This window comes from Pieris brassicae, chromosome 12 (genome assembly GCF_905147105.1).
Source record: "Pieris brassicae chromosome 12, ilPieBrab1.1, whole genome shotgun sequence".
Taxonomy (NCBI): domain Eukaryota; kingdom Metazoa; phylum Arthropoda; class Insecta; order Lepidoptera; family Pieridae; genus Pieris; species Pieris brassicae.
This window is the reverse complement of record NC_059676.1, coordinates 3,641,093-3,655,426: the sequence shown is the minus strand read 5'-3', so window position 1 is coordinate 3,655,426 and position 14,334 is coordinate 3,641,093. Positions and strand designations below refer to the sequence as shown.

General features: G+C 31.6%; 1 protein-coding gene across 1 annotated transcript in view; it reads right to left on the bottom strand.

Annotated features, from left to right (window-relative positions):
* The window catches only part of LOC123717217 (zwei Ig domain protein zig-8-like), a 32,576-nt gene extending 19,256 nt beyond the window's left edge, over positions 1 to 13,320 (bottom strand). Inside the window, exons 1-2 of the mRNA XM_045673103.1 lie at positions 13,069 to 13,320; positions 1,373 to 1,463 (exon numbers count right to left, since the gene is read on the bottom strand). Of these exons, the coding sequence (XP_045529059.1) occupies positions 1,373 to 1,430 (58 nt within the window). The 5' untranslated portion in view covers positions 1,431 to 1,463; positions 13,069 to 13,320. The remainder of the gene's footprint in view (positions 1 to 1,372; positions 1,464 to 13,068) is intronic.
* Between the last annotated feature and the right edge of the window lie 1,014 nt (positions 13,321 to 14,334).

Genomic DNA, 14,334 nt, shown 5'->3' with positions numbered 1-14,334 from the left:
AGTCTAGATATGAAATGAGTTGTTCATTATATAATATAAACATAAAAGTTGTATACGAGTATATATATGTATATATGTATAGATACGCCTAATGATCATATTTGTTTGTTTCTGTTTTGTTCACGCATGTAAAGAGAAAACTTAAATTTTCGTGTTTCATTTTATAAGAAAATAAATATATTTATTTCCGTTTAAATCCATTAAAAATCGAACTAAATTAAACAAGGTTCATAAAAAAGCAACTACATTTGTTTTACAAATATGCTGCCACAGGAACATAGATCCAAACTGAAAACTTAAAATTGGAATGTCAATAAAAAGTAATGTAAAATTTATTAATCACGTCCAGATCATCCCCTTTATAAATTTGGTAAGAAATTGCGTGTAAAATGTCCAATCCCTAGAAAGCTGTTAATCTCTCTCGACTGTCGAAGGTTGATTAAGTGTTAAATTTTAAATTATCTACTTTTGACGTGGCATTTTGGGATTTCCATTAATTTGTGTTGGGTTCAAAGTGATATCTGTCCATTTAATCTGCTTTTAAGTTTTGTATACATTGGATAATGGTATTATGTATTGAATTAATATTGAAAATAATCTGAATTAATATCAAGTGTTATTTATCTTTTATTAATTTTAATTATATATGGAATTGTAAAATAATATATACCTCGTCTGGCCCTAAATACTTGTTTATTTTATTAACTTTTTAATTATTTTAAATTAAAATAATTACAAGAATATTTTTAAGGTGTGATTAAAAATGGCGTATTGTAATGCTTCAAATAGTTTCCTAAAAGGCTACCGTAAATTGATATATACATATTTAAAGAAAAAATCAATGAGCACCGCCCCTAGCCGTAAAATAGTTTTCCTTTGAGACTTGTAACACATTCGGCTTCTGACCTCGCAAATAAGTAATGAGCGCAAGATTAATGTTAGCTTACTTAGAAATGCTGAAAAAGAGTTTGGGATTTATGTCAGAGGAAGTGAATTTCGTAGACTATTCGAAGTAAGTCAACATCTCTGTTATTTTAACAATTTCTCTTTTGAAATATATACAAACTGGACTTTTTCTTCATGCAAGATGTGTTTTGATATAGTATAGATATGTGTGTTGTATTACATATACTGTTTATTTTATAATGATAGAACTGTTCCAAATAAATCATTTTTTGCTATAATAGGAGGCAAATAGGCAGGACTATTACCGTACATTAAATTATAGTGTCCAAAGGCTTGCGAAAGCACTAACAAAGACAATTCCAGCGAAAGATGTTTGTAAGATTACTAATGTGTCCTATGTTTTTATGTGTAATGTCTATATATGTTTATATCTAAATGTACCTACTATTAATAAAATAGTTCTTACCGATTATGTATGACAGAAAATTCACCGTAAAGAGGCATGCCGATGCCACACGTGCCATTCCTCAGCCTCACAACCTTCGAGGAGGCATTTCCTGTAAAGATAACAAAAATTAAAAAGTCATGGTTTTTGACTAATTCCTAAAGTTAAATTTTTATAATTTAAGCAAGCCTCGTGATTGTCGAAAATATTATATTAACGGCATCTGTATATTTATGTTTACATATACCAGGTCGTTCCGCTTGACCGTATTCAATAAAGAGCGATTCAAAGCGAGGAACCAGCCTGAAGTATTTCCGAACCAATTTGACTTAGGGTCTTTCAAAAAAGGAGCGTACCGGCAATGTGAGTGTCCATGGGCGGGCGGTATCACCTGACATCAGATGAGCCTCTTTCCAGTTTGCCTCCAATTACACAAAAAAAAACCTTATGAAAATTACAACACTGTTATTTATCATAACGGGCTAAAACTTTTAAATAATAACTAGTATAATAACATCACTCACTTAAAATTTTACGTCAAAGAGAAATATTAAATATGTCATTATGCTACGGTCAAATAAAGAATTAACTTAAAATAGAGGACAAAGGTCCACGAAAACAATATACACGGACCGTGTCACTACAATGCCTGTTTTTGACAAGCTACAATGACGTAATCCTTACATCTGCTGTCAAATACAATACGCTTCGTTACAGACAGACATTACGATTAACGTACTTTAATGGACTTAAATAAAAAAATAAAATACTTGAATATCATCGCTTGGATCACGCCTTTCAAAGTTAATCCTTTAAAATATAATATAAAAGCCTATTCGCGTGTCACTAAAACTACTTCAAAAACTTTCATGCGGTTTCCTCAATAGATACAATGATTCATGAGGAAAGTTTAGGTATACAATTTGCCAATGGTTACGGCTCACGCAAACCTCTTTAAATCCGGAATTTAATTTAATTAAATCAATATTTTTTTTGCAAAGGTACGCACTTGAATTAATGAGCGTAATCTCATTAATCTTTATTAAATTAATATATGTGTTTACCAAAGTATTGATAAACTGCCACAGCCGAGCTTTAAAATAAAATTAAACTTACTTGTTCAAGCTGAACAGTAATTTCTACTTTAGCCCGGCTTCCCCATTGTTTTGGTTCCGAACCGTTCACAATGGATCCGAAGTTCCCCTTGAAACTTTTAAAGCAGTCATCTTGTTGTTCCACTTAACAGTTTCAACTTGCAAGACTACTGAGTGTTTTTGCTACATTGCACTTTAATTTTTCGTTAAGATTCAACCGTTTTTCGAGCAATTTATTCTTATTGAGGTGCACTTAATCTAAGATTCAGAGTCCAGAATTAAGACAAACAAATACAAAAATACATTTAGATACTTAGCGCTCAGTATGTTTACCTAAATGTATTTTATTCTGGATGTTAGGGTTATATATTCAGAGAGGTTTTAAGCCCACAGCAAACATTTAGTATCGTTGGCAATTAAACCTTAAGTTTTTATGTTTAATAAAAATTTTGTTCAAAATTTTGGCTTAATTTTAACATAAGATTTATGATTGTTAAACTTACACCATGAATGTAAATTACTTTTTCTAATAAAAAATAAACATTTCTTCCTTACACTTTCATATTTAACATATTTCTTTAGCAGACGCAAATATTTGTAACTCCCTCAAAAGAAAGAGATTAAATTTAAGAAATTATTTAATAATAATTATATTATCAAAATATAATTTTAAAAACATTGATAGTACGTTAAATTTAAAAAATCAATACGAATATCAAAAACGTACATTATGTTACGTTCTTAAAAGGCTTTATTAGTATATTTTACGTGAACAAGGATTTTTTGGCAGGCTTCGCTATTGAATCTTTTATTGTTTGTCGACAGGAGGAAAAATGAAGAAAATGTAGCGAATGGCGGCTGAGAGATCTACTTTAGGTCAAGGAGCGATGAACGTTCCTCCCTAACAAGTGTCATAATGTTTTTTTCAGATAAAGCTGACAGCCCTATTTGAAAGCTCTCGTGGGCTAGGTTTATTTCATTTCAAATAATTGTTTCTTTTTACTCATGAATCTTAGAATAATTAGTCTTATAGTAAAATAAGAAATGGTGGCGCTAGAAAAACTTTTAAGTATGGGTCTCAGATTTATGTGGCTGACACGCGTAGACTTTATTGGGTCTAAGGCATGCCGGGTTCCTATTCACTTTATTTTCCTTCAGAGTACGAGTGTTTAATGCTGTGCGCATGCACTCAGAACTTCACACTACGACCCACGGATGAGGGGCACGCTAAAACCACTGGGCCAACTCGGCTCGTTAGAACAAAAATAATGTAATAATATAAAAATGTTCACACAACACAACATTCCAATAAAAGGTTTGTAATAATAACTAATAAAAAGATATTAAATTATAAAGATAAGAAAAGATATTATTAAATTTATAACTTTTTCCTTTCGTGAAAGCAACTCTCAATCTAAACTGAGTAAACCTTAGATTTAACACATACTGTGATGGTAAATATCGTGAGAAAACTGCTATATGTCTTAAACCCACAAAATCCATTTCGTATGTTAGAAATAACTGTCGTCTTGCCTACAATTATATTAATTATTTATGAAATTACATGCTTCATGTTCACGATACGGGTTTTATAAAATCGTTAACCCATATTTTAGCTTAGCAACTTTATTTATAATAAGAACAGTCGTTTTTCTTGATGAAAATATTTATAGTTGTCTATATTATAATAACGTAGACAAACGCGTTCATAATTAACAAGATACTGTAATATAATCAAATACACAACGCTATTGTTAATTCTCATAACCAAAACTGTAATGTTTTCATGGGGAAACTGACAGCGATGGTGAGTAGCTTTGATATGAATTAAATTCTACATTAACAGTTTAATGAAGCCTGGGCTGGGTCTTTAGTATAAATTACTGAATACTTCCTATTTTATTCAAGGATTTCACTTTGATCCAGCAGCTGTGAAGTGAAACTTTGTAATTGCTGAGCTAAAGGGTACCGCATTTCACTTACGCCCTAAGTGTATACTTGTGAGTGCAATTTAATATAATAAGTACTCTACAATTTCATACTTTAAGTTCTTGAAACGGTCGTGGGTCCTTGTTATTCAAAGTTCGTCTCGTTTAAATCTGTGGAATTTAACTAAACTTGCTTTTGTTTCTAAGTACCCGTCATACTTTTCTGGAGTCGACGTGACATACGAATAAGTGAATAGACAGTATTTTAAGTTATGTAAATGAATATAATTACACATCCATGGGTAAGGTAAAATAATATTACAATAATATAATATGTAACCGACAGTAACTCTAAAGGTACGATTCCAGCAAAATAGCGTGCGACACATTTGTTTACAATTATTTTATACAAAACAATAACAGAACACGTACAAAGTGCGTATCGCGTTTGGCTTCTGTCTCCACCGGCAATTTTGTGTGTAACTTTTGTTCGCGCACAGTGTTGCACAGTTCTAAGAAGATTTTCTACCGACAATTGGTAATATGTCTTGATCAATAAAAAACTACTTGGCGCACACAATTAAATGTGTTCGGTTTTGTAGCGGTAACAAGACTGAGTTCGCGATGGATAAGTGTGTATGCGTCGACAGGAGTCCACTACTTGTACCGTGTGTGCGCACACAAGTGCTCAGTGCTAAAATAGTCGCGGATAATTTGTTATTGTTCGCTTGAGTGTGTGGACCAAAACAAACAATACTGATGTACGCTGTGCAAAAGTTTAGCACTATGGTCGTATCGTACTTTTAATAAAATAAAAAATTCAAATCATAAGCCTAAATATACATGCGTATTGAAAAGCAGTATTTCGTAGATTTTCGCTGTTAGCAATTACTGAATTTAAGAAGAGATTTCTTAATGAAGTCACACACCTTTTGAATATTTTATTGTATCTGTTTAATGTTATATCTATTGATAATATGATTCGTTCAAGAATATAACCCTATGATACAAGAACGCGGTCATATATTACGTTACGGTATTTTTATAAAGTGTTATATTTTGATACTTATTGTGGGTCATATGACTTTTTGCTAGACCTTACGGTATTTGTTTGGTAAATGCGGGTCTAGGCCTTAGACTAATAAGGGTTTTAGGCTGCCATATATCCCGGCTTTGTTGTCTGTATTTATCGTTCTTTCATGTATTCTTTTTATAAATCTCCAATTACCTTGAGTTCTTAATATGAACAACATTATGACAACGACTAAATAGATTGAATATATAGAATTTAGTTACAGTCAAAAACACTTTTTATTATAACCACGCCATATATTAATTATGTACGGCACAAGGTGACTGAACTACCGTTGTATCCTTATTTAAAAATTTAGACTATTCCGACTGAATGTCATAAAAACCTATTTTCTTATTCCTTTACAAATAATAATACTGATGATATTAATTATTTTTAAATAAATTCAAAGAAGCAAAGATGCGCATATGTTTTCTTTTCATAAGAATTAAACCTGTTTCGAAGCACAATATACAGTTCATCGAATTTGTTTGTTTTTACAAAATTGAACAATTATTTTGAAAAACGGGATTCAAAAGTATGTAGAATATCAATGGGATAAGATGAAATAAATTTCCTCTATGTTTAGATATGAAGATAGAACTACATTTGCGTTTATGTATGTATGTTATAAAAGAAAAGGGGCGATAAAATCAGCCTTGTATCGATTCGTTTTACGTGCCTCAGTATATTGGGTGCTACAACCACGTTATTATTTATAGGGTCATCATTTGCTTGTAGTTTTCGTTGCCAAAATATATGAACATCATTTTTGTTTAGGGATGGCCGCCCTTTAATATTATGTTAGTCGTAAATTAGTTAATGTATTGTTTGATTGTTTTATACTATTAAAGGAAAAAACATAGTAGTGCCCTCTTTTTTTAATATTTTTTTTCCAAAAATTTGATCTTAGTATTGGTATTCAAGTCAACACTGATACGTCATAATAATAACCTTTTTGATATACATAAATCTTTCCCTTAAACGTGCTAGTTTCGCGAGTTTTACCTCACCGTATGCGGTATGAGAACTATAGACGAACAATTTGTTGGCACAGCCAGGATTCGAAAAGACCGAAAGAGAGAAGTGCGGCCTAGCTACTAAGCCCAAAACTCTCATTTCAAACTACAGCTCAAGAGTTTAATCTCCCAACCAGTAGTGATGTTCACAAATATAATAAAATACAATAAGTCGCGAAAGATATAAAGAACGAAATATTCCCGTAGAAATGTTCGCAGCACTTTTTCAAGACGCATTAACTGCATATAAAATATTGCCCAATTGACAGGATTTATACGATCTATTTACTGGATATCCAGAATCCGTTAAACTACAGACACTTATAAAGCCTCTCACGTCTGCAGAATATAAAATGAATCGCGCTTTTGTTTAATATTTATGGCTGATTTAAATGCGAAATATGCGATAAAACTCTTTATTTTCAAAAGGAATTTATAAATATTTTTCGGTTATTTTCCTATAGTCTAATATATAAACTGTTATCTCAGTGTTAGTTAATAATTTTAACTTTTTGCGTAACTCAACCTCTAATGACGAAGAAAATTCAGCAAGCTCCTATGGGCATAGGCCAAGGATTTAAGTAAAAAAATCGGCATTAGAAAATTTATGAATTTAAATATTTTTTTGAGTGATGTGTAACTCGCGTTAATAAAATTGAGTGGTAAAATAAATATAAAGTGCAACTTTTAGTACTTTTGGCATAACAACATTACAAAACTGAATAATTTATGTACACAAATTATAATAAAGGCGGTTTTGAAGAGTTTTTCCATTTTAAATGTATATTTTACTGCATATTTCCGGTTTTAAAATGTATTTGTGTCGTAAAGGAATTGTAAGCAATTACATATAAATATGTACAACAAACAATGCCTATAATCTGGCATCACCATTTCTCTCAACGAGCTGCCAAAAATTGAACAAAAGATTGGCTGAATTCTCAAAAGACCTCTCTTGTCCTAGATACAACTTACATTAGCGACTTTTCCGTCTTTTGATCATTTCTAGTATTTGAACTTATAACGCTAATATTATTATGAAATACATATAAGTATCGATAGTTAAATTTTAATTAAATTTAAAAGTATGTAAATGAGTTATTATTGTGAAGTTAAGGTCGATTAATGGTCGTTAATCATAAGAATACATCTTACACTTCATATAAGTATATAATAAGTAATAATAACGAAATCCTTAGATGAAAAATTTCTATCTTAGTGATATTCCAAACAATTTGAATTTCCCGCCCAGCATGACAATTGTCCCAGGTTGACGTTTGACGTTTAGATATAAAAAAAATGTGTCAAGTAATATTAATAATTAAATAAAAAGAGAAAAAAAACATCACTACCAATCGTCGTCGACTTCATCGTCTTCTTAGGGTTAAATCGTCCAATTTAACCCTAAGAAGACTCACTTTTGCGCTGCTAAAAAAACACCCTTTGTCGTAAGAATATAGCTTTGGCATCAGAATATTAGGCGTAGACATATCGAATGACGTTCAGTTTCACAGTCATTTGGAATTAGGCTTAAATGAAGTTGTTGAATGAATAATGAATTTTGTTGTTGTGCTCAGTAAGACGCGACATTACTTCACTCGGGTCCACCGCTTGCAACTCTATAAAACACAAAGTCGGCCACATATGGAGTACTATTCCCACCTCTGAATGGGAGCTCCCCAGTACTAACCTTCCACTTGACCGTATTAAACGAAGAGCGATTGGAATCTTCGACAAACAGTCACTTTTCGAGCGGCTTAATACCTTTTCGTTGCTCTCTGCATCTTCGACCGCATTTACCAAAAAGCATCTTCAGGGGATTTGTTTGGATTAATATGAGACAGAATATAAAATTCCACCCGTATCACCTTCCATCCACTGTTATTCCACATTTGAGCATTTTTTGGGCAGTTATTGCCGCACCCCACAACTATGTACCCACAGAAGTATTTTCGAACCAATTCACCAATTCAAATTAAGGTCTTTCAGGATGTTCAAATTCTTAAATAGCCGGCAACGCACTTCCGAGCCCTCTTACAATGTGAGTGTCCTTGGTCCTTGTAAGTGGGAGTATAACTTATCGCATCGGGTGAGCCTCCAACCCGTATTTCAACAAAAAAGTATCAATTTATTTAGTATTTAGAGGCATAAAAAATGTTATTCACGGTAAATTCAAAAATCACGTTAAATGTAAAAACCCAGTATCGAGAACATCAGCCAAGCAGAACTATTTCGTTGCCACAAAAGTATAATAAATCTCATAATTAAACAAACGCTTAAACTTTAATAAAAACAGTATTAATGTTTGTGTGAACTCTGGCAATTTGTTCGTCTGTTTCAGGCAAATTTCACAAACGAGTTAACAAAACAAAAAGTTTAGTTTCACTCAACGCTGATTTATTATTTCAGTAAAATTGGACTATCATCAAAAGGTGATAACGGATTTTTTTGAACCGTTAATTGACTTTTGTTTTTAGATCTATGTTGGAGTGAGCTGAAGCTTAACATGATGGCAAGTAAAATTGTCTTTATCAAGTGAATGTCTTGCCTTGAATGGGTTGCTTCCATTTTCTTGATCAAAATGTAATTTAAAATAAATAGAAGTAAAAAATCACTCAATTCACTCATCTCTCAACACTCAACAATCAATGAAAGATTGTATTATAATAATATTTCACATGAAAATGAAAGAAAAGTGTATTTGTTTTGTTATTTTTTTAATAGACGCTGTCTACGATGGTGAGACCAAAAGCATTTAAAATGGCAAAAGTATGGATTAACTTGAATGATATGCTGACCTAGCCATAAAACTGGTTACTAAACGTAAAATAATATTAATTATTTTTTTCCAATTCTTTGTAATTGCTCTTATTTTGTAAATTACTGTCAAGGGATAACGGCTTTTATTTAGTTACTCAGTATCCTATAGCTAACATTATATATAACAAAAAACAAATAAACTAAATACATAGCCAAAGATTGAATACATATTATATACTTACAATTTCAAATATTTACGTTAAATTATTAAATATGTTATAAGAAATTCGGTCGTCATGTGTGTGATGTGTACGTGAGAGTGATGCAGGTGATTTAGCGCTATAAATATTATTAATACTCCTATTAAGCATATTCCGCGACAGCTTAATCAAGTCAACCCTTAAATAGTGGTCATTATTTGTCTGCGCGATACAAAACTGGGTTTTTTTCATAGTTCGTGTTGGTCTGAGGAACGCGAAACTAAGCATGATTTTACATATGGATGCCGCCTTATATAACATAAAAACTCTTTTAATTTAATTCAGTAAAGTATACACTTTCAAACTTGTAGTATTAACATGACAACGAAAAATAGTTCGTAATTCTCACTTCCACATTACGTCGTCAACATAACTTCAATTTCATTCGATGTTCTAACAATTCACGAATTTCGTATTGAAGTGCAAGTTTCATCTCATAAATATTGATCCACCTTCATTGTCACTCGGGTTCTGCCTGGAATTTCATATTCATTGCAGGTATTTCTGATTTTCTGTATCGGTTTACATATTTTTGTCATTTTGTGAATATCTGGCGATATTAGAATGTTATGCGTGAGTTAAACTTTTATATTGCATTGAATGAAAGAATTTATAAATATTAAGTGAATGTTGAAACATAAAACACTGCGGCTCTTTTTCTTTCAATTACGGACAGTGTGTGCGATACACAAGTACAAAAAATAACACAATTATTTCATTAACTGAATTATTACTATCATTGATATCGTTATTATGTATTTTTCTTATTAATGGCTTTTAATATTTAACAAAAGGTTTTTATTATGATAAACATGAATACAATTACTTCGTTTTACCTTATTACTACTAATATTATTACAGAATTTATTTACTGTAATAGAATTACTATGATTGTTATTGTTATTATATATTTGTTCGCATTTGTAGCTTCGAATCTCTTCGAATCAACCGTGACAGGGACAGTGAAAAGATGGCGCGTAACGGAAAAACGTGCCGCGTAACCGTAAAATGTGACGGTAATTTTTTTTACAACGCCGATTAAGAAGTTTCACTTCAAAAGTAAAAAATATATAACTAGGCATACGAGCAAGTTATTAAATTAATTCAATCTTTTGTAATTCCCATTCTGTTTAAATAAATTATGTTGACTAAGAAGTTGTTTTATGTTATATACGTACGTTATCTTTACCTACACCCGACCGCCACATAACCCCGACTGTTGACTATTCTCAACTAATATATTTAACACATCAATCTTGTAACCAACCGTTTGTGTTGGTCGGCCCCTCAATTAGTTCGTACTTAACCTAATTACAAAGCAAACAATATTATTAAGGTGTCCCTGTTATAGCAATGTTTTTCTTGTTCATGAAGATAATAGAAAGTATTGTAAGTAAAGTTCTGTATAATTTAATTTATACCTCAACCGAAACAAATATAATAAAATACATAAATCACCTGCATCATGAGCAAACTCCACGTATACACCTTCACGTACTCTTTTACTCCATCACACAACAGCCAAATTAGGTATCTCTTAGTTAAATTAATTGAATGATTTTTAATCTTCGTTCCCTTTTCTAAATTTTTCAACCTCTTTATATGTAAATATTCTGTTTTCCTTATGTGGCTATATTTTTAGTATTATGGTTTGTTATGCTATAAATTTTTCTTAGCTGGATTACGAAATAAAAATCTAAGTTGATTAGACCACACTCTCAAAAGATCTAAAGAATTATTAGTCCCGGTTACTTATATCAAAGACACTGACAAGGAAATCATCAATAGCACTTAATGTCTATTTTTGGTACATTATAAATAAAGAGGTATTATTGTAAATGTCCCATAATGTCGTAATAATTTATTAAAATACATACACTCAATTTTTTTTGTTGATAAAAAATAATAGTTCCGTTATGCGTTTAGCCATAAGCAATTTAAAATGGGCCTGTTGTACTATCTATACTTGGTTTTTTTTTAGTTATGTTATATTATTTGTACCACGTTTTAAAAGTTCTTTTATGGTTACGTTATTTATCTAATATGCGTTTTTAAATTCTCGTGTCACAATGTTCGCTCCCATACTTCTCCGAAACGGCTGGACCGATTCTTATGAAATTTTTTATGCATGTTCAGTAGGTAAGTATGAGAATCGGAATCTTTCAAACCCCTAAGTGATGTCCACATAAGGGGTGTCCACCCCAAGAAAATATTTGTTTTTATGTGGCATAAAAGAATACATACAACCCTAAATTTTCACCTTCTATCATATTTTTTTTTCTACCCTAGAAATTCTTTAGAAATTATTTACAAGGCAAAACAAATTTTCCGGATCATCTAGTAATTTATAATATATTACAAATTCTAGTTTATAATTAATTTCACACGTTGGTTGGTTGGTACAGGAATGGACGGCTAATTAGCTATTAATAACAAGACCGTTGCCTTCCAAATTATTGTTTATTCTTACACATATTATTTATTAATAACTTATAAAACTAAATTTAAAAAGAAAGAAAGTAAAACTAAAAGTAGCAGCATTTTCTCTCTGTATTGCGATACCTATACGTTGGGAGAAAGAAGCAACAGCTCTGGGCTGACCTGGTAGATAGACCAGGGACTAAGATAATTTGTAATTTTTCCCTACGTTCTATTCCAAAGGACCATCAAAGTTGCAATGAAATATTTTCTATTTAAGTTATTTAAACATATTACTTGCTTTAATGAAACAGACCAGAAATTCAAACCTATTGATTAGTCTTTAAAGAAGAAAAGCGATGTAAATATGCAGTATCTTTAAACAACGGTTTATCCGTACTCATATTTTAGAACATTTATGACGACACGTTTGCACGTAAATGCCGACCGACCGACCACAAATGATCTTGAGATCAAAAGTCATTTCGCCTTTGTCCATACTTATGATTTAAATTATTTGGCAGAGGGATTAATAAGAACAAAAAGTGATAGTATTTAATCCTTGAAAATAGGTTAACCTTTGTTTTAATTATACCGTCATCGCGTTGCTCTGTAATAATTAGTTGTTTTTGGAATAAAAGGCCACACCTACCACAAAGCCAGGCCTTAAAGTGAAAAAATCTGTGTTTTTTTCAGTTTTATCACTCAATAACTAATATAAATTTTAAAACACAAGTGGTATTTACCAGAGCCTACTAAATCTATTGTTCTTAATTTAAATGTTCTGTGGAGCTGTCATATGGGTATATTTTTGTAACTCGCTAATTTTTATTTTTGAAGAAGGATGCTTTATAAAAGTATTGTAGCTACTTGTTATATAGAGGTGTTTAGACCTACAGTCTAAGGTCATTAAACAGAAAGGTTATTTGCACGTAAAGTATGATGATCACATACTTTAACTAATTAAATTCTTTATTAAGGGAGGTTTATAGCTATTAAGCATAACGGGCTCGGCGTAGTGCTATTTTGCGAGATGAAAACGTTTTACGATTGCATGTCACTGAAAACGTTGTAAACGGTAGTCGTAAAACTCTTTTTCGCGTCGTTTATTATCCCATAAACTTCTAAAAAAACAAACAAAAGCTGCAAATTGTTAACTAACTTACCATTTAAAAAACCTGCTCCGAAAACAATCTCAATTGTTTTGACACTCAACTTTTGCAATGTTCAAATGAATCACAAAGTTTTATCACTAAGCACTAGTTTGAACACACACAATAATTCTAAAACTTAACAATTATGCGCGATACACTTTTTTGGAAAGATTTTTGAATTTGAAACGAATTAACGCGTAAAGATCAAATAGGTTTTATATTTCATCGTAACCAGCTAGTGAGACGCCGCCTTGAGGGATGCGTTACGAGCGTCCGTAGTGATGGGAGAGCCGTCACTGCGATTTGGGTAGAAGGCGCGCCTGCGTAGCTTTGCACCAACGTTCGTCTGCACTCATGATACATTCCTGCTTCAACTAATCCCTGTTCTCTTCTCAATTACACCTCTGAGTATTGTATGGGTAATTATAATGTTTCATTTTAATTTCATAATTTGTAATCCAACCAGAAGTTCCTATCTAACTTTAATACAAAGTTTAATTATGAAACACATAATGTAAATTCTATGTTGTATGACTTCTAAACTTCTTCATGCTTCAGAACATTACGATCTTTTTAGAATTTTAAAATGCATTTGAATGTACGGGATTATTATAAGTGGAAAAATTAAACAACCGTTTCGAATACACTTAAAGCGTTCACAAAAGCTTTCGCGCTTATTAAAATGCTCTAATCCCTTATTTTTTGAGATGGACCAACAATAAAGATTAATACGATCGGTAGAACCTTAAAATCATGGTCGATCGGATCGAACGGGGATTTCCGTTCCGTTTGGTCTTTCTCGTTATTCTGAAATCTTTTTTCCCTTTATATTATAAAGAATCGAAGCTCATCGGAGTTTATAGTGCTTGAGACCGAAGATAATGACTTTCTATGTTTAAGCTTTAGTTTGCTGCTCTTGAAAGGTCCGATCTGTGGGGATATCATTTTTATACGTTTTTCAATTGTAATCCTCTTTGTGTTTTTTGAATAACTTAACAGTTTTTATTACTTCTTGGCAGACTGATTGAAATAGTTCGTAGTAACTAGAAAAATAGGAATAGTCAAAGTATGTATGGTAATGTTAAAAATAATATATTTATTTCTTAATCTGATATATTTCTGTACGATAAACATATATTCCATTCGGTGTTTAATATTTTACAAACTTGTACCACTATATTGATGTTATATATCGTAATTTCAGCCTGTCAACGTCAACTACGAACTGGAACTACTGGAACCCTCGGCACTAAATTTCCAGTACGACCAGTTCCCTGC